This window comes from Chlorocebus sabaeus, chromosome 19, assembly GCF_047675955.1.
Source record: "Chlorocebus sabaeus isolate Y175 chromosome 19, mChlSab1.0.hap1, whole genome shotgun sequence".
Classification (NCBI taxonomy): Eukaryota; Metazoa; Chordata; class Mammalia; order Primates; family Cercopithecidae; genus Chlorocebus; species Chlorocebus sabaeus.
This window is the reverse complement of record NC_132922.1, coordinates 22,144,662-22,166,040: the sequence shown is the minus strand read 5'-3', so window position 1 is coordinate 22,166,040 and position 21,379 is coordinate 22,144,662. Positions and strand designations below refer to the sequence as shown.

At 44.8% G+C, this 21,379-nt stretch overlaps 1 protein-coding gene across 6 annotated transcripts in view; it reads right to left on the bottom strand.

The window, feature by feature from the left end:
• Nucleotides 1-1,421: 1,421 nt before the first annotated feature.
• CHEK2 (checkpoint kinase 2) overlaps nt 1,422-21,379 on the bottom strand; it is a 52,048-nt gene continuing 32,090 nt past the window's right edge. The window contains exons 8-15 of one of the 6 annotated variants that reach the window (XM_073006839.1): nt 16,715-16,776; nt 13,405-13,504; nt 10,577-10,663; nt 9,359-9,522; nt 8,565-8,890; nt 7,688-7,773; nt 2,805-2,873; nt 1,422-1,664 (exon numbers count right to left, since the gene is read on the bottom strand). In XM_073006839.1, coding sequence (XP_072862940.1) covers nt 1,575-1,664; nt 2,805-2,873; nt 7,688-7,773; nt 8,565-8,890; nt 9,359-9,522; nt 10,577-10,663; nt 13,405-13,504; nt 16,715-16,776 — 984 coding nt within the window. In that variant the 3' untranslated portion in view covers nt 1,422-1,574. Of the gene's footprint in view, nt 1,665-2,804; nt 2,874-7,019; nt 7,160-7,687; nt 7,774-8,564; nt 8,891-9,358; nt 9,523-10,576; nt 10,664-13,404; nt 13,505-16,714; nt 16,777-21,379 lie in introns of those variants that run through there. The other 5 variants (XM_038006296.2, XM_073006840.1, XM_073006841.1 and 2 more) reach the window with 5 other exon arrangements.

The window sequence follows — 21,379 nt, the reverse complement described above, 5'->3', positions numbered from 1 at the left end:
GCTGTGTGACACTGGAAAAGTTACCTTCCTCCTCTAACTTTGGTTTCCTCACCTGTGACATGACAGTGGCTGGAGGACCTCACTCATAGAATCACTGTGAGGACAAGAACAGCCAAGGGTAAGTCTTCGCACAGGGCCTCCCTGGTCACTGTTGGGTCAACATGACATAACCATAGGCCTTATCTCCACTTCCAAAACCCAAACAGCTCTCAAAAACAAGTCATTGTAGCTCCTTTGGAAGAAAAGACTGATAAGAACCAATATGCAACTACCTATAATCTTTCTCTATCCCTCTTACTGTGAATATTTGCTGTGGAAATATTAACATGCTTGGTCTCCACTGGGGTAGGACTCCACATGTGTAGGACTCCACTGGGGTGCTACACATACACATAGCAGATATGCCTTATCATCTTCCTAAAATTGGATCATTAAATTTCACAACTTATCTAGCCCAAAGGTTTCAGAGACTGTAGACCTGTATCTTTATGAGGGCGAGGATAAGAATATAAACTGGCCTGTTATTATGCACCAAGGTACCTGCTGTTCTCATGAAGATGTTGGCAGCCAGTCCGCCAGTCTCTACAAACTCCACCCCCAACCTCATTATGTTCCTTTCCCTGGAACTTTCCAAGGGATCCTTAGAATTTGTATTCGGCTCTCACAGGCTGAGACCAGGGTGACATCCTGGGAAACCTGCCTAGTGATAGCCAAGGTGTAGTTCCAGATGAAAGGCACACAACAACTTTAAATATAAAAAAGCCAGCTGGGCACAGTGGCTCAAGCCTGTAATCCCAGCACTTTGGGAGGCCGAGACGGGCAGATCACGAGGTCAGGAGATCGAGACCATCCTGGCTAACATGGTGAAACCCCGTCTCTACTAAAAAATACAAAAAAAACTAGCTGGGCGAGGTGGCGGGCGCCTGTAGTCCCAGCTACTTGGGAGGCTGAAGCAGGAGAATGGCGTAAACCTGTGAGGCGGAGCTTGCAGTGAGCTGAGATCTGGCAGCTGCACTCCAGCCTGGGCGACAGAGCGAGACTCCGTCTCAAAAAAAAAAAAAAAAAAACAAGCCATTCAGGCTAGGCGCAATGGCTCGCGCGTGTAATCCCAGCACTTTAAGAGACCAAGGCAGGCGAATCACCTGAGGTCCAGAGTTCAAGACCTGGCTGGCCAACATGGCAAAACCTTGTCTCTACAAAAAATATAAAAATTAGCTGGGCATGGTGGTACATACATGTAATCCCAGCTACTCGGGAGGCTGAGGCACAAGAATCGCTTGAACCTGGGAAGCAGAGGTTGCAGTGAGCCAAGCTTGTACCACTGCACTTCAGGCTAGGCAACAGAGTGAGACTCTATCTCAAATAAATAAATAATAAAGCCATTCCACTAAAGAACCAATTATCAAGCAGAAGCACAAAGCCCAGGTTCCATCAGGTTTTTATTTGTACATCAGTGACTGTGAAAAAGCAATTATTCCCATAATTAAAATACAAATTATAAAAAATGGACTTAAAGAAAAGAAAGATGACAGAGTGAAAGAAGGTACATTTCTTTCATGTTCAAACCACGGAGTTCACAATACAGCAGCACACACAGCCAGGCGCTTTGTGGTCTCGGCACCCTCAGCTTCCCCTTCATGGGGCCGCTTTCGACTAGTAGAAGGCTGAAAATAAATGGAGAAATGTTCAAAAGAAAATCACTGGCTTCTTTAAGATTATCAAAGTTCCCCAATACACTTCCAGTAAAGTGGGGGCATTTGATGTGAAATTCTAGTACCAAAAATTACTGGTTGTCATCATTGACAACTGAGTCCTCACCACAGCCCCGAACTCAGATATGCTTATCTAATAGATATTTCTCTCTCCCTTATGGTTTCTGACCTCTGAATGATGTATACTGAAAGCAAGTAACATAACCAACTTCCTCTTGATTATCTTCTTCTAAATATCAAGTTTAAAAGGACTATAATTCCTCTCAGTTGAAGCCCCAGGTCTTGCTGTTTTGCAGGAAGACAATCTTTGTGCCTTAGTTGTTTCCCATATATAAAATTGGGAGGAAGGCTGGGTGCGGTGACTCATGCCTATAATCCCAGCACTCTGGGAGGCCGAGATGGGCAGATCGCTTCGAGACAAGCCTGACCACCATGGCAAAACCCCATCTCACCTAAAAATACAAAAATTAGCTGGGTGCAGTGGCAGGCACCTGTAGTCCCAGCTACTGGGGAGACTGAGGCAGGAGAATTGCTTGAACCCAGGAGGCAGAGGTTGCAGTGAGCTGAGATTACACCACTGCACTCCAGCCTGAGTGACAGACCAAGACTCTGTCTCAAGAAAAAAAAAAAAAATTGGGGACAGGAAATAGTGGGAAAAAGGAGAGCTACCACTCAACAACAACAACAAAAAAGCAGGACTGGAATTAACTAATACTTACAAAGAACTTTAAAGAATAAAATTATAATCAAGGAATCAACTACTGATCCAAATTTTGATTTTTCCAACAAATTTATATTTGAGCCTCTAATAGACTCTTCCAAAACTGCCTTGCAGGTGACCTTTTGGATGACAACCCCTGGCTGTGCTTATCTGTCTATTATGTGTTAGATATTAAACATACCTTGCACTTTTAAATCTAAGGGTGCTGGAGTGGATCAAGTTAAAACAGAGTTTTTACTACATTATAACTGAAACAATGTTAAGCAATTGCTACTCAGGAAAATCTTGAAACACATCATCTTTGCTTATCAGCTCCTTAAGCCCAGACTACATTTAGTGATCATCAGGAATACAAATGCCTGGGCTAGAACCTGGGGTAGAGCTGTGGATTCATTTTCCTCAGACAGCAGATCTTGAAACTTTCTCTTCATGTCTTCATCCTGTGAGGGAATTAAAAACATAAGTAGCTTGTCTGAAGGATAGAAAGCTCCTAGAAGGACAGGGCTAGCATGCCCCTGGAAAGAGGGAGGAAAAGATGTCCGTCCAAGAATCATCCCCTTGATGAAGATCCCACAGCGAAGGCATTATGTGTTGCCCCCCTCTACCTTCCCAGAGGAGTCTAATTAGCAGTCAATGCTCCATCAATCCTGGCTGACTCACATCCACACGCCTAAAAGCTCTCAGTGGGTCAATCAAAGCCTTCAGCAGTCAAGAGTTTCTAAATTAGTATCCCAGCTCCTGAGAAAGATGGCAATCAGGAGGCCAGAGGCTGGGCCTGACTCCATGCACCTCCTCAAATCCTTCCGGGACCACTCTCCACCTGCTGCCCCTGCCATGAATGAGGCCAGTCACCCAGGCTATCCTAACAACCAGTCCAGCACCCTAGGAAAATTCACCCAGCAGATGCCATACAAATTGTGAGAAGTACTTGAGCCCACAATATCCCAGAGCTCAGGTCTAATGAGAAAGGGAGACAATAAACAGAACAAAGCATTACAGGTGTTGCATGCTGCAGGAGCAGGAGATGAGGAGGGCACAGACAGTGTGTATAAAAGTAGCTCCCACCTCTCTGATGCTCACTTCTGCAGGGTTCAAGGATTTGCATTAGGAAACCCTGAGAGGTGGTCTGGTGCAGCTCTCCTCATCTTCAGCAAGGTGAAAGGAACATCTATAACTAGGAATGTGGCCTTTGAGTGCTGGCCAGAAGCCCAGTTCACCCACTCACAGGTGGCATGTGCAGAATACAGACCCAGAGTTATCTGATTCCAATGCCTCATGGATTTTCCCACCCAACTCCAGCCCCACTTGGCTCCCACTGAGCCAAGCGTACCACAGTGGGCAAAGGGAGAGGATACAGTAAAGTCCTCCACCATTTGGCAATTTGATGGATATGGAAATTTTAAAACACTAGGTTGGGCATGGTGGCTCATGCCTATAATGCCAGCACTTTGGGAGGCCAAAGTGGGAGAACTGCTTGAGGCCAGGAATTGAGACCAGCCTGGGCAACATAGTGGGACTGTGTCACTACAAAAAAATTTTAAAATTAGGCCGGGCACGGAGGCTCCCACCTGTAATTCCAGCACTTTGGGAAGCCAAGGCAGGTGGATCACCTGAGGTCAGAAGTTTGAGATCAGCCTGGCTAACATGGTGAAACCCCGTCTCTACTAAAAATACAAAATTAGCCGGGCATGGTGGTGCACACCTGTAATCCCAGCTACTCAGGAGGCTGAGGCAGGAGAATCGCTTGAACTCGAGAGGCAGAGGTTGCAGTAAGCGGGGATCACACCACTGCACTCCAGCCTAGGTGACAGAGTGTGACTCTGTCTCAAAAAAAAAAAAATTTAAAAATTAGCCAGACATGGTGGCATATACCTGTAGTCTCAGCTACTTGGGAGACTGGGGCAGGAGGATCACTTAAGCCTGAAAGTCATGGTGCAGTGATCATGCCACTGCACTCCAGCCTAGGTGAGAGAGCAAGACCCTGAGGAAGGAAGAAAGGAAAGAAGCAAGGAAGGAAAAAAGGGAGCAGGGGAGGAAAGGGGGGAGGAAAGAGGGGAGGGGAGGGGAAGGGAGAGGAGGGGAAGGGAGGGGAGGGAAGGGGAAGGAAGGAGGAAGAAAGAAAGAAGCAAAGAAGGACCAGGCACAGTGGCTCATGCCTATAATCCCAGCACTTTGGGAGGCCAAGGCAGGGCGGATCACTTGAGGTCACTCTGTTTTAAGTTTCTCAGTGTAGCTCCCCATTGCCGTATGACAGCAGCAAGCTCATCTGGATTCCACTCCACACCCTCTCATGGCCTTACTTAGGATCTCAGTTATCTTGCAGTGTCACTCTCAAAAGTCCATCTCTTAGCAGCCCTTCAGTGAAGCCAAACAGAGTGGTCACAAGCCTAATCGGGCCTATATTTAAAACAAGTAAACAGGTCAGGCGCAGTGGCTCATGCCTGTAATCCCAGCACTTTGGGAGGCCAAGGTGGGTGGATCACCTGAGGTCAGGAGTTCGAGACCAGCCTGACTGACATGGTGAAACCCCGTCTCTACTAAAAATACAAAAATGAGCTGGGCATGGTGGCAGGCACCTGTAATCCCAGCCACTTGGGAGGCTGATGCAAGAGAATCACTTGAACCTAGAGGCAGAGGTTCCAGTGAGCTGAGATCGTGTCATTTCACTCCAGCCTGTTAGACAAAAGTGAGACTCCGTCTCAGAAAATGAAATAAATAAATAAATATTGATTTTCTTCATGATGTCTACAATTATTCCCAAATATTAAATTAGCCAGGAACAGTGGCTCATGCCTATTATCCAAGCACTTTGTGAGGCTGAGGTGGGAGCATCCCTTAAGGCCAGGAGGTCGAGGCTACAGTAAGTTATAATTGCACCAGTGCACTCCAGTTTAGGCAACAGAGGAAGACCTTGTCTCCAACAATAAATAAAATAAAGATTAAATTATAATATCCCTTAAAAGCAAACAGAAGAAATCCTCTATTTCAGGCAGTAAATACAAGGCAGAGAGTAGATATAAGGGATGCTCCCAAAACTGGGTACTCTGTTAATGACAAAACAGAGACCAGAATCCACATTCCCAACACTCAGTCCAGCGCCAGACCCACAAAACCATTTGGTTTTTTTTGAAAACACTGAATTTTCCCAAAATAAAACCCAAACTATCACTAACAGATGTTTTAGATGGTCAGTCTTCATCTTTGTCTTCATTCAATGCTCATTCCTCCTTTTACTGCAAAAACAAAAGGTGGATAAAAGAGTGTTCCAGGGAGACCCTGCAACGGAGTTGAACTTCACCTTCTCCTTGGTTGTTAATAAGTTTTCTTTGAGACAAAGAAGTACAAGAAAAATAGGCTATGCTTGCTCATAAATTTCAGGCAGATGCAAACCCTGTTCCCAGGCTCAACTGGCCAGCTCTATTTTTTTGTTAGAAATGAACACAGCTCCTGTACCTCTACATTTAGACCCAAGAGTTTCCCTATTAGGACACATGAAAAGAGCCAAAAGACATGTTTCTCTTTTTCATCAAACTTAAAATCCCCACATGCAAAGGCACCCTTTGTTTCCAAACCCCTTTCCTCCAGGGTCCTGCTGTTTCAAATCTGTGTGGTCTATTAAATGCTAAATCATCTGACAGATTTCTTCTGGGGAGACTGTAGTTTCCAGGGCAACATCCAAAACACATATATCTGTCTTTTTTTTTTTTTTTTTTAAGGATTTGTTGTTCTCAACCTGAGCTGGCCTGAGCAAAACTGTTAGGTGTAGAGGATTGGAACAGAGAATGTGGACAGTCTTCCCAGAGTCCCAGAAGTATGGGGCTGAGGCTGGATTGCCCAAGGAGTTCCTGGACCAATAATCCCCAGAGAAACAGCATGTAGCTCAAGTAACAGCCTCTAGAGCTCAAGCTACCTGGTTCTGTCCCCCATCTCCACAGAAAACAGATCGATACGGTTTGGCTTTGTGTCCCTACCCAAATCTCATCTCAAATTGTAATCCCCAGGTGTTGAGAGAGGGACCTGTTGAGAGGAGACTGGCACATGGGGGCGGTTTCCCCCAGGCTACTCTAGTGATAGTGAGTGAGTTCTCACAAGATCTGACAGTTTCATAAGAGGCTCTTCGCCCTTCACTTCCTTCACACACTCTGTCCCCTGCTGCCATTAAGACATGCCTTCTTCCTCTTCCACCATGATTGTAAGTTTCCTGAGGCCTCCCCAGCCACGTTGAACTGTGAGTCAATCAAACATCTTTTCTTTATAAATTACCCAGTCTCGGGCAGTTCTTTATCGCAGCGTGAGAGCAGACTAATACACAGACCAAAAGAAAATTAATAGAAAGGGGCATGGCTGTGCTGAATGGAACTGCTCATAACAGAAGACCAGACATCTATCAGAAAAACTTGCCCAATGCCGTAGCTAATTCCAAAACTAAAGATTAACCCAGCAAAGCCACAACGTACTTCCAACTCTTGGCAGTTCCAAGTGAGGTCAGCATTTAATAATGGCAGCCCCAACCCCTAGCAGGAACACAGCAGTAATACAGATGAAAGGTGCAGGTGATAGCCTTCACTAAGGACACGTTTACTCACCTGAATGAACAAGCAGTAGGACCCTTGGTACCCAGTCACTTGGGCTTGAGAAACAGCTGGATTCTCCCTAGGGAGGCTGCCCTCCTCCCCTCCCGCAGCTTCCCTGATTTAAGGTTGAAGATGGCTGGAATGCACCCCACCTATGAGGAACGGTGGACATGGCTGGGGCTAGAGCCAGAACAAGCCCTCAAAGGAACACAGGCCAAACTGGAGACTAGGGGCAGTCAAGTGGAACCAGAACAGGACAGAAAGTCAGCTTGTACATCCAACAGCCATGAGTAACATCAAAAAGGTTCTAGCCTGGCCAACACAGTGAAACCCCATCTCTACAAAAAATACAAAAATTAGCTGGGCATAGTGGCATGCACCTGTAATCCCAGCTACTCAGGGGGATGAGGCAGAAGAATCGCTTGAACCCAAGGGACAGAGGTTGCAGTGAGCTGAGATCGCGCCACTGCACTCTAGCCTGGGTGACAGAACGAGAACCTGTCTCAAAAAAAAAACAAAAACAGGTTGTAACCCATCCTCTAAGATATCCGCCATATATCTAAAACAATTAGATTAAGCAGACTTAACAAAGTAAACATGTTTCTGTCCTCTGCCTCATGTCTCTTAGGCAGCAGAGCTTCCCATGTATTTTATGCTAGCAGGCACTATCCCACACCCACCTGAAGCCACGGGTGTCTTAAGGCTTCTTCTGTCGTAAAACGTGCCTTTGGATCCACTACCAACAACTTCTTGACAAGGTCCAGAGCTAAAGCAACAATTGGGCAAATCACAGTGAAAAGGATAAATATATTAAATCGTAATAGTATGCCAGAATTAACAGGCCACCATCCAGAAAGAGCAGAGAGGGTCTGAGATCATCACAGTCAGCAGACAGGGCCCCCTAATCTTCCTCACTCTCTGTATTCAGAGTACTATGAGAAGACCAGGAATGATAATGATACTCCCTGTCTCCTGCTGTTGGGATGTCAGTCACCACCTCTTTCGCTGCCTGTTCCCTCTCTTGTTGCCTGTTGACTCAAGGTCAAACTAATTAAAGCTAAACTTCCACCCAATTCTAAGATACTTGGGATACGTAGCAAACTCTCCCTGACATCTACAGATGGATGGGTGAGAGTTACTTAGCCAGGGAGAGAACTGCAGACTTGTCAGAAATAAAACTTGACTACTCCAGCAAGCAACAAATGCACGCTGGCTTGTATATTACAACACTATTATTCCTTAAATATTCTGACATTTAACACAATCGCCTATGTTATATTATTTGACATTTAATTTTCTACTTTCTCTTTGGGGAACTAAAGTTGCCAGGATAAATTATAAAATACAAGATAACTAATGACATCATTTTTACATGCTTGCTTACTCAAAGGAAACCCTGTAACTAAAAAGTTACAAGTGCACTTTTTTTGGGCACTAAAATAGGTACCAGGCACTTGTGTACATTATACTTAACCCTTACAAAAACCTTTTAAGGTAGGGATTATTGAGGGTCCCTTTACACAGAAAGAAATTGGAGACAGAGGTTAAATAACTTGCCTAAGGCCACACAGCTAAGTAGTAGCAGACCCAGGACCTGAGTGCACACTCTTAATAATTTCCAGTGCCTCTCAAATGGTGTGAAACTAACAACAGAAAATAAGAACAGAATTGACAGGAGAAAACACCATGGAATTTGGAAAGAAACTCCCACCACAGCACATACACATTTTAGCATACCACAAATTCTTAACCCTTTCGTATTCATACCCTTCTCTGAGACCTCTGCCCAGACTTCAGGAATGAAGTTGTATTTTCCACTGGTGATCTGATCCTTCAGTGACACTTGAGTCCTATGCTCAGAGAAAGGTGGATACCCACTAAGGCTTAATATTGGTAGAGAGAGAAAGGAAAAGAAATCAAGTGGCATTCTCAGTGGCATTCAGATATGAAGATTTCTTTCTCAGCATAATGAAAAGTCAAGCTTTTTCTTTATATCAATGGTCAAAAAGTGAGCTAGGCTGGGCACAATGGCTCATGCTTATAATCCCAGCACTTTGGGAGGCTAAGGCAGGAGGATCACTTGAGCCCAGGAGTTCAAGACCAGCTTGGGCAACATGGCAAAACTCCATCACTACAAAAAATAGAAAAATTAGTTGGGCATGGTGGTGTGCGCCTGTAGTCCCAGCTAGTCAGGAGGCTGAGGTGGGAGGATCACTTGACCCTGGAGGCAGAGGCTACAGTTAGCCAAGATCAAGCCACTGCATGCTAGCCTGGACAACACAGCAAGACACATTTGTGACTTCATTTAATCACCTCCTACCAGTCTGTGAAGCAATGAAAATGTTTCTTACCAGATAAAAAGAATAACTCCTAAACTCCAGCAGTCCACAGCACGGTTATATCCAGCAGTCCCAACAGAAACAAGAACTTCAGGAGCCAAGTAGGTGGGGGTTCCACATAAGGTTCTCATGAGAGAGGTCTCCCCCAAAATTTTGGAGTGCCCAAAATCAGTAATCTAAAATTCAGTACAAAAGGGGATAATGTTGAACTATGTCATAAATAAAAAGATTAACATAGTCTGCCAGTCCAAGAAGACATGTAGGCTAGATCAGTTTCTATCGTACAATTCACACCTGCCATTAATCTGGAATCTACAGATTCATGTCTTTGCAAGTTAAGACATTTAATTTTGCTTAAATTAAAATTCCTGAGCCTAGGAATATCAACACTCAGGCTTTCCAACTTAACCTATGTCTCCCGTAATCTTACAAAAAGCTTATTGCCATTATCACAGGCACTTTAGGATTCTAATTAGTTCTATGTGGTTCTTAGGCCCCAGTGTCTCAAACTTGGCTGTACTATGGAATACCTGGGGAGCCTGGAAACACATGCTTATAACTGAGTGCCACTCTCAGCTTCTGAGGTAAAGCCTGGATGTCATAAATCCTAACAAGAGATTCTAAAGTGATGCCAGGCTTGAGAAACACGGAAAGGCAGGGCACGTGATTACTCATTCATTCATTCATTCATTCACCTATTCTGAGATGATGTCTCGACCTTTTGCACAGGCTGGAGGACAGTGGTGCGATCTTAGCTCACTGCAACCTCTGCCTCCCGGGTTCAAGTGATTCTCGTGCCTCAGCCTCCCAAGTAGCTGGGATTACAGGCACCCACCACCATGCCCAGCTAAATTTTTGTATTTTTAGTAGAGATGGGGTTTTGCCATGTTGGCCAGGCTGGTCTCAAACTCCTGACCTCAGGTGATCTGCCTGCCTCGGCCTCCCAAAGTGCTGGGATTACAGGATTACAGGTGTGAGCCACCGTGCCCAGCCCACTCATCCATTTAGACCCCTGCTCTCTCCCTCTCAGCATAAAGGTCACTTGCACACAACAGAGCTCAATAAATGCTCATTCAAATCTGGATAAGAGCAATGTCACCTGATCTCTAAAATAATTGGTAAGAGGTCAGATTCTCAACCTTTTAACACTCCCACTTTTTATTTGAGGAATTAAAAGTTTCTGAACAAGAATCTACAGGAATAGCCACATACAGAATGCCAATTTCTTACCTTTATAAGACAGTCCTCTTCTTGAGATGACAGTAAAACATTCTCTGGCTTTAAGTCACGGTGTATAATACCGTTTTCATGAAGGTACTACACAGAAAGGCAGGCATGACCCTCAGATTCATGCAGTAGATAAGTAGAATCAAAGTTACCAACACACACATCTCACAGCTGGGTGAAACCGTAAGCCGTGATACACACAATCATATTGTCCAAAATCATAGAAAACTGTTGGGGTAAAGTTTACAAATTTGTTTGAGAAGATCTTTAAAAAGGAGGGAAATGAAAAAAGCAACTTAGAACAATCAACCTTTCATTTCACTTTAAGATAATAAACAACCCTTCACATGGCAGAAATGTAAGGTGTCAATTTCAATACAAATACAAATGGGTAATAGAAAATGTTTTGCGAACATACCAAATAAACACAAAAATTCAACCAAAATGATATATTTGGTTATTGCAGTCCTGGGAATATTTTTAAAGGGAATCTATACAAATACATATTTGTAAATTATCTGTTTACGTGATTTAACCTATTCCTCAATGCAAAGACTTTGTCTTTGAAAACTCTATTGTCTGAAATAGCATATAAAAATGAACAAACACCAACATACTATGCCACATTTCTTTTCTTTTCTCTCTTTTTTTTTTTTCTTTTCTTGAAACAAGGTCTCACTCTGTCCCCCAGGCTGAAGTGCAGTGGTACCATCTTAGCTCACTACAGCCTCAACCTCCTCGGCTCAAGTGATCCTCCCACCTCAGCCTCATGAGTAGCTAGGACCATAGGCACAATGCATGCCACTTCAACCAGCTAATTTCTTTATTTTTTTGTAGAGACGGGGTCTCACAATGTTGCCCAAGCTGGTCTGGAACTCTTGGGCTCAAGTGACCTACCAACCTCAGCCTCCCAAAGTGCTGGGATTACAGGCATCAGCCACCACGCCTGGCCATTTTTTTTAGGAAACAAAATTTTCACATATCCACAAACTGTACTCAATTCATGTTAATATTCTTGGCTACTTAATATAAATAAATGGAATAAACCAATAAGGGAGCAATACACTGAGTAGGTGACAGCCACTATTAAAAATGCTTGCGTTGTACCCCATAACATGTACACCTACTATGTGCCCACAAAAATTAAAATTAAATTTTTTTTAAAAAGGCTTGTGGGCAGGCACGGTGACTCATGCCTGTAATCCCAGCACTTTGGGAGCTCAAGGCAGGTGGATTGTTTGAGGTCAGGAGTTTCAAACCAGCCTGGCCAACATGGTGAAACCCCATCTCTACTAAAAATACAAAAAAAAAAAAAATTAGCGGGGTGTGGTGGCAGGCACCTGTAATCCCAGCTACTGGGTAGGCTAAGGCAGGAGAATTGCTTGAACCCAGGAGATAGAGGTTGTAATGAGCCGAGATCGTGCCACTGCACTCCAGCCTGGGAGACTCAGCCTGGGAGACAGCGCGAGACACCGTCTCAAAAAAATAAATAAATAAATAAAATAAAACAAAAATAAATTTAAAAGGCTTGTGTTTAGGGGCTTCAGTCTTCTCTAGATGTCCCTCTGGGCTAGAACAAACATTTTCTGCAAAACCTTCACTGGGAAATGGATCTGGTGAAACCTCCAGGGAGGGCAAACCTACGTAGACCAATCACAAAAAAATTTCTCTTGGGCCAGGCACGGTGGCTCACGCCTGTAATCCCAGCACTTGGGGAGGCCGAGGTAGGTGGAACACCTGAGGTCGGAAGTTTGAGACCAGCCTGATCAACATGGAGAAACCCTGTCTCTAAGAAAAATACAAAAAAATTAGCCGGGCACGGTGGCGCATGCTTGTAATCCCAGCTACTCGGGAGGCTAAGGCAGGAAAATCGCTTGAACCCGGGAGGCGGAGGTTGCAGTGAGCCAAGATCGCACCACTGCACTCCAGCCTGGGCAACAAGAGCAAAACTTGGTCTCAAAAAAAAAAAAAAAAAAAAATTTCTCTTGATTCTCACTCTGTACAAGGATTGCTCCCAGTCACTGCATTTCCTGCATGGAGTGGGTTTTCAAGAAGAGACTGTGGAAGGGAATGGCCACAACCACATTTGGTCTGGGAAATGGTGATGTTCCTCAAAGCAAGTGCCACCAGCTATTTGTTCATCTAACACTCACTGAATAGAGACGGCTTTGTGCGTGCCCTGCCGGCCAGCCCACTGCCGTGAACAGGATGCTGCACCTGAAGGGAAACACCTAGTTCTGAGCCATGGGGGACCAACCCATGTCACAATCATCACAACTTGCAGCTTTGCCCTCAAACCTGCCCAGCTCCCACTCTGAGTTAAGAGAGACTTCTACAAGGATCAAGCAGAACTAATGAACCTAATGATCAAGACCCCTCCAGAAATACCTCCAAGCTAAAGTTAGGCAACATAGGACCATGCTATCTCTTTTTTTTTTTTTTTTTTTGAGACGGAGTCTCGCTGTTGCCCAGGCTGGAGTGCAGTGGCTGGATCTCAGCTCACTGCAAGCTCCGCCTCCTGGGTTTACGCCATTCTCCTGCCTCGGCCTCCCGAGTAGCTGGGACTACAGGTGCCCACCACCACTCCCGGCTAGTTTTTTGTATTTTTTTAGTAGAGACGGGTTTCACCGTGTTAGCGAGGATGGTCTCGATCTCCTGACCTCGTGATCCGCCCGTCTTGGACTCCCAAAGTGCTGGGATTACAGGCTTGAGCCACCAAGCCTGGCCTCTCTTCTGAGTTTTAATCGACGGTCCCTCAATTTCTGCCTAATTCAGGGAGTAATTCAACTAAAAGAAAGTCATCTGTCAAAATAATTGAGGGCTTCTCTTACCTGTACAGCCAAGAGCATCTGGTAAAAATAGAGCTTGCAAGTAGCTTCTTTCAGGCGTTTATTCCCCACCACTTTGTCAAACAGCTCTCCCCCTTCCATCCTGAAACACAAAGGCAAGGCAAGGGGTTCATTCCCTGGGGGAAAATGCACTTGGACAGAAGACAATAAAACAAACAAAACAAATTCATTAAGACAAGCAAACAGTTGACTTTTTATTCACTTTTGACTCCCATTTTTAAAACTAATGAGGTAATCAGCCTTATTCACAATCAGATGTCCCAGTTGGAAACTAAGGAACGAGATGAAAGGAGTGGGCATTGGAGGCACTTGGGGAACTTTAAAAAATCCGATTCAGTAGCTTGGAAGTGGGGCCCAGGAGTTGCTTTTGGGTTTTTTTTGTTTTGTTTTGTTTTTGTTTTTTTTGTTTTTGAGACATTTGCTCTGTCACCCAGGCTGGAGCACAGTGGTGCAATCTTGGCTCACTGCAACCTCCACTTCCCAGGTTCAAGTGATTCTCATGCCTTAGCCTTCCAAGTAGCTGGGATTACAGGTATGCGCCACCATGCCCAGCTAATTTTTGTTATTTTTTTTAGTAGAGACAAGGTTTTGCCATGTTGGCCAGGTTGGTCTCAAACTCCTGGCCTCAAGTGATCTGCCCACTTTGCCCTCCCAAAAGTGCTGGGATTACAGGTATAAGCCACTGCACCCAGTCAGGAGTTTGCATGTTTATCACACACCACAGATGATTCTGAGACTGATGTAGAAGAGTAAACAGAAATTTACAAACAGACAACCAGGATCTGAACCCCAATTCTACCATTTTCCAGCTTTTGGACTTTGGGCAAGCTATTTAACCTGTCTGAGTTTGTTTCGACCACTTAAAAAATGGGGATGATACCATCTACCTTGATGGTTGTTATAAAAATTAAGACATAACTGATGTAGGAAAAGCTCCTGGCACCGGTGCTTGGCAAGGTTATTCTTTTATTTATATATTTATTTATTTTTAGATGGATTTTCACTCTTGTTGCCCAGGCTGGAGTGTAATGACACGATCTTGGTCATCGCAACCTCCACCTCCCGGGTTCAAGCGATTCTCCTGCCTCAGCCTCCTGAGTATCTAGGATTACAGGCATTCCCCACCATGCCTGGCTAATTTTGTATTTTTAGTAGAGACAGGGTTTCTCCATGTTGGTCAGGCTGGTCTCGAACTTCTGACCTCAGGTGATCTGCCCACCTCAGCCTTTTCAAAGTGCTGGGATTACAGGCATGAACCACTGCACCCAGCCCTGTTTTACCGCTTTTATTAAACTATGTTAACTAGATTCAGTCAGGTAACAATCTCCTATTTGATAGCAGTAGATATTCCTTTAAGATCCACAGGGGGCTGCAGGCTCTCCTAGTGCTGTGATCAGGGGTATTGTTTCCCATATAGTCTTTTTTCATATGTTTTTTGAGACAGTCTTGCTCTGTCCATCACGGCTCACTACAACCTCTGCCTCCCAGGTTCAAGTGATTCTGTATGCCTCAGCCACCCGAGGAGCTGGGACTACAGGCATGTGCCACCATGCCTGGCTAATTTTTGTATTTTTAGTAGAGAGGGGGTTTTGCCATGTTGGCCAGGCTAGTCTTGAACTCCTGGCCTCAAGGGATCCGCCCACCTCAGCCTCCCAAAGTGCTGGGATTCCAGGTGTGAGCCACCACACCCAACCTGTTTTCTATATGTCTTAATGATCACCCTGCATAGATACCATTTGCCAACTAGGAGCAAAGCATTCTGTGCCTGCCACAATAGCTGCTCCTAGAAACACTTAATATTTATGCAGGAGCAGATATCAAGACTGGTATCTTCCAGAAATGAGACAAGAAGTTATTCTGATTACACCAAATAACACAAGACATTATCACCCCTGAAATAAACTACCAAAACACTGAAAGATACTCAGGAGCCACCATACAACCTGGTCCTGGGTTGAAAGGACCTGCGTAGAAAGGCCTACCCAGGTAGATATGTCAGAGTAGAGTTGTCCCTCAGTATCTAGGGGGGATTGGTTCCAGGAGCCCTCTCAGATACCAAAATTCATGATGCTTAAGCCCTTTATATAACATGGCATACGATTTGCATACAATCTATGTATATCATCCCATCTACTTTTTTTTTTTTTTTTTTTTTGAGGCAGAGTCTCACTCCCATTGCCCAAGCTGGAGTGCAGTGGCACAATCACAGCTCATTACAGCCTCGATTTCCCAAGCTCATGTGATACTCCCACCTCAGCCTCCTAAATAACTGGAATTGCAGGCACGTGCCACCACGCCTGGCTAATTTTGTGTGTGTGTGTGTGTGTGTCTGTGTGGTTTTTGTTTTTGTTTTTTTTTTTTTGAGATGGAGTCTCACTCTGTGGCCCAGGCTGGAATGCAGTGGCACAATCTCAGCTCACTGCAACCTCTGCCTCCTGGGTTCAAGCAATTCTCCTGCTTCAGCCTCCTGAGTAGCTAACAGGTGTGTGACACTATGCCCAGGTAATTTTTGTATTTTTAGTAGAGACTGGGTTTCACCATGTTGGCCAGGCTGGTCTCGAACTCCTGACCTCAGGTGATGCACCCACCTCAGCCTCCCAAAGCGCTGAGATTACAGGCATGAGCCACCATGCCCGGCCCTGGATACTTTAAATAATCTCTAAACTACTTACGAAACCTAATACAATGTAAATGTTATATAAATAGTGGTTCTACAGTACTGTTTAGAAAATAACAAGAAAAATGTCTGTTCATGTTTGGTGCAGATACAACCATCCATTTTATTTTCCTAAGTGTTTTCAATCTGAGGTTGGTTGAATACATGGATGTGAAAACCCACAGTTATGGTGAGCCAATTATAACAATATTGCCCCACGGTGAGTACACACATGTGCCAGGTGCTCTGCTGGGGGATTTCCATCCCTCAAAGCATCTAATTCATACAAGGACTCTGCATGTGGGGGCTCATTATAATCCCCATTTAACACTAGGAAGACGAGACTCAGAGAGGTGACATAAACTCACCCATGGGTGGTCAGCTAGTCAACTGCAGAGTGGAGTTCAAGCCCAGGCCACAGATCCAGGACCTGGAGTCCCAACCACCTATCTTTGGAAACATTGGAGGGTTTTTAGGGTTGATATTAACTCCCTACACACAGACTTTGTGGGCCCCACTACTACGTACATACGTTGAGGTCCCCCAGGATGAGAAAGGCAAGCCTACATTAGATTCTTTGGTGGCTTTATAAGCATTTGAATGGGAACAGGAAGTTGTAAAAAGTTGACTACTTACAATTCCAAAACAATATAATAATCTTCTGCATCAAAAAAGTTTTTAATCTTGATGATGCAAGGCTAAGAAGAGGGGGAGAAAAAAGGGAAAGTAGTGAGAAACTCCCAAGAGGAAAACCACAAGAGCTTAGAACTGTCTGCCCAGAGGGACAGGGAGGCCAAGACCAGGCATTTGGCCCCCTGCCTCCAGAGGCTTGAAGTTCAATCAGGGGAGAAGGCAGACAGGATCTAGCCGACTCCTCAGTGAGAACATGCAAGAAATTTTCCACCTCACCATGATGGTGAGAGACTAGTTCATATTTCATATGCAAGGATGCTACCTGGGAATGTAGGCTGGGTCTCTTCCCAGTCTTCTTCCTCACTTCCTCACTGCCCCAGAGCAGAGGTACTCGAGGACAGCCTAAGGAACCCTGAGGGAGACTGACAAGTAGCATGAATAAAAGCGGTCAAGTAGGAGCCCAGCCATGCTGCCAAATAAGGGTTATTTAAGCTCCGGGCAACTGGAACCTCCAGGCAACTGGACCCCATGGAACAAGATCCTACCATTTTTTGAAGGAAGAGGAAAATTATAATTTTATAAGAACTCTAAAACACACTTGGGCGGGGGGGGCAGAGAGACACAGAGAGACAGACGGACAGATACACACACACATACACACACACACACACCCTCCATGGCTGACAGTTCCTGACCGCTGATCAATGCAGGATGCATGGAAGAACACTGAGGGTAAGGGAGAGAGTACTGCACATTTTAAAATGCCTATACAATATCATGACTTTATACTTAGCGTACCTATTTTTTTTATTTTTATTTTTATTTCTTTTTTTTTCTTTTTTTTGAGACAGCCTCATTTTCTTTTTTTGAGACAGAGTCTCACTTTGTCATTCAGGCTGAAGTGCAGTGGCGCGATCTCAGCTCACTGCAACCTCCACCTCCCAGGTTCAAGCGGTTCTCCTGCCTCAGCCTCCTGAGTAGCTGGGACTACAGGCGTGCACCACCACACCCAGCTAATTTTTGTATTTTTAGTAGACAGGGGGTTTCACCATGTTGGCCAGGTTCGTCTTGAACTCCTGGCCTCAAGTGATCCACCCGCCTCAGCCTCCCAAAATGTTGGGATTACAGCAGTGAGCCACCATGCCCGGTTGGGCATGCCTATTGTTTTTACGATAAAAAGGACGGAAGACAGTTAAGCTCAGTGGGTAAATAAAAGATTTGGTGAGTATTCATCAGCACAGAGGAGAATTGTAGTTATATCAGAATTAAAAAGAGCCATCAGATTTTTTGGTTTTAGATTCAAAAGAGTGGTAAAACTTGCCAGATTGATCTTCCTATAATGTGTATTTCATCATATTCATCACTCATCACTCTGATTAAGATCCTCCAATGGAACCTTCCCACAATATATGAATGAATGCCCAGTTTTCCCACCATAGATGGGTCTTGGAAGCATAATGTCGAATGAAAAAGGCAAGTCACAAAAGACTTCAAAGAGTATGATACAAGTTGAGCTTCACACATACAAAAATCTAAAATCTGAATGATCCCAAAATCCAAATCTTTTTTTTTTTTTTTTTTTTTTTTTCCTGAGACAGAGTCTCACTCTGTCGCCAGGCTGGAGTACAGTGGCGCAATCTTGGCTCACTGCAACCTCTGCCCCTGCTGGGATTCAAGCAATTCTCCTGCCTTAGTCTCCCGAGTAGCTGGGATTATGGGTGCCTGCCACTGCGCCCGGCTAATTTTTGTATTTTTAGTAGAGACACGGTTTCACCATCTTGGCCGGGCCGGTCTTGAACTCCTGACCTCGTGATCCACCTGCCTCAGCCTCCCAAAGTGTTGGGATTACAGGCGTGAGCCACTGCGCCTGGCCCCAAATCTTTCTGAGAGCTGACACAACACTCAAAGGAAATAGTCATTGGAGCATTTGGGATTTCAGATTTTTGGATCTGGAATGCTCAACTAGGAAGTACAATGCAAATGTTCGAAAATCCAAAAAGATTCAAGATCCAAAAACCTCTGGTCCCAGGCATTATGGATAAGGGACACTCAATGTGTACCATTTTTATAAGGTTCAGAAACAAGCAGTAAAACTGTATTATCTAGGGATACATATATATATGTGGCTTTAGAAAAGCAAGGGGCTGGGCGCGGTGGCGCACACCTGTAATCCCAGCACTTTTGAGACCAAGGCGAGTGGATTACCTGAGGTCAGGAGTTCACGACTAGCCTGACTAACATGGTGAAACACTGTCTCTACTAAACACAAAAAAAATTAGCTGGGCGTGGTGGTGCATGCCTGTAATCCAAGATACTTGGGAGGCTGAGACAGGAGAATCACTTGTACCTAGGAATCACTTGAACCCGGGAGGCAGAGTTTGCAGTGAGCCGAAATCATGCCATGGCACTCCAGCCTGGGCAACAAGAGCGAAACTCCATCTCAAAAAAATTTTAAAAACTAAAATAAAATAAAATTACATTACATTACATTAAAATAAAATAAAAAAGCAAGGGACAGGCCAGGCACAGTGGCTCACACCTGTAATCCCAGCACTTTGGGAGGCCGAGGCGAGCAGATCACCAAGTCAAGAGATCGAGACCATCCTGGTCAACATGGTAAACCCCTGTCTCTATTAAAAATACAAAAATTAGCTGAGCGTGGTAGCATGCACCTGTAGCACGCAGCTGCTTGGGAAGCTGAGGCAGGAGAATCGCCTGAACCCGGGAGGCAGAGGTTGCAGTGAGCCAAGATCACGCCACTGCACTCCAGCCTGGCAACAGAGCAAGACTCTGTCTCAGGAAAAAAAAAAAAAAAAAAAAAGGCGGAAGATAGTACACACAGCATTCAAGGTAATGGCATTACCTCTGGGTAGGATGGGGAAAACATAAACAGGCAGCTTGAGTCATATGGTCAGGTTTTTGTGTTTTTTGTTTTATTTTGCTTTTGTTTTTGTGACAGGCTCTCACTCTGCTGCCCAGGCTGAAGTGCAATGGGGTGATCATGGCTTATTGCAGTCTCGACTTTCTGGGCTCAAGTGATCCTCCCACCTCAGCTTCCCAAAGTGCTGGGATTATAGGCATGAGCCACCATGCATGGCTGTAAAAAGTACCTTTTAAAGGAGAATAAAGCCAGGAGCTGTGGCTCACGCCTATAATCCCAGCACTTTGGGAGGCCAAGGCAGGCAGATCACCTGAGGTCAGGAGTTCAAGACCAGCCTGCGCAACATGGCGAAACCCCATCTCTACTAAAAATACAAAAATTAGCTGAGCGTGGTGGCGGCTGCCTGTAATCCCAGCTAGTCTGGAGGCTGAGGCAGAATCACTTGAACCCTGGAGGCGGAGGTTGCGGTAAGCCGAGATCACGCTACTGCACTCCAGCCTGGGCAACAGAGGGAGACTGCATCACATACATACATACATATATACATACATACATACATACATAAACAAATAGGAAAGAAGAAAAGCCACACATAGAAAAGGAACAGAGAGAAGGAAAAATGGGAACTGCTTGGTTCTGGTTGGCTTCATAATGGGCAGTGCCAGTACCTATCCAAAAATGGGTGGGGTCTGGAGCTAACAGAGCATGAAGAGATACCTGATAGTCAGAACCAGTGTGAATTATCTCCTCTAGTGTCCACTACCTCCAGGGTCATTGACTGGGGCTGTCACAGCTAAAAGGGTCTCTCTACCAGGAATCAGAAGCTACTAACCCACACCTTCCATTTAGGTCACACTGGGAAAGCAGTTCAGGGAATTAATGATCTCTGTCACTCTCCAAGTGTGTTGTCTGTGCTGAAAGCTTTAGGAGCACGTCTCATTAAATTCTCACACTGACCTTGTGACATAAGTATTCTTACTGTCTTCATTGTACAGCTGAGGAAACGGGGGTTCCAATAAGTAAAATAAACTTTTCAAATGACTTCTCAGTTTCTTTGATAGTACTGAGATAGGAACCCAGGTCTGTCTCCACACTAAAGTCACGTGAGGGAAGGAAAGGACAGTTCTATCTGTGCTTACCACTGCCTGGGTCCACAAAACAGCCTGGCATGATAAGTGTTCAAAAACTCTCCACATCAATCTCTGACTGCAAAGTTCCGCCTCTCTTGGCCACTAGACTCTATTTATTGTCCCCAAGCATCAAAATGCACTCATGAGCCCATGTTTAATTCCCAAGAGTTCCATGTGCCCTTGTAAAATGCAAATAAATATGTCTAGAAATCTTTTTTAGGGTTTTGAATTCTTCTCTATTGCACTGGACACCGTATTTGTACAAATGTTATGTCTGAAGATCATCTGACATCAGAGAAAATTCCCTGAGCATTTGTGTTTATCTTAAGGGTAGGTCTGATGCAACCCCACCCCAGAAAATTGGAGGGCTCGTCTCTCCCAGAAGGGCATGGTGGCACATGCCTATAGTCCCAGCTACTCAGGAAGCTGAGGCAGGAGGATCGCTTGGTCCTAGGAGTTTGAGGCTGCAGTGAGCTATGATTGTGCCACTGCACTGAAGCCTGGGTGACAGAGAGAGACGGTCTCTAAAAATACCTGTGTGTGTGTGTGTGTGTGTGTATCTGTGTGTGTATGTTAAAGAGAGACTCCCCATCTCTTGGAAAAAGGACCTGGCAAATTCAGGGAGGACGAAGAATTTGCAAAAGAAACAGAAGAAAG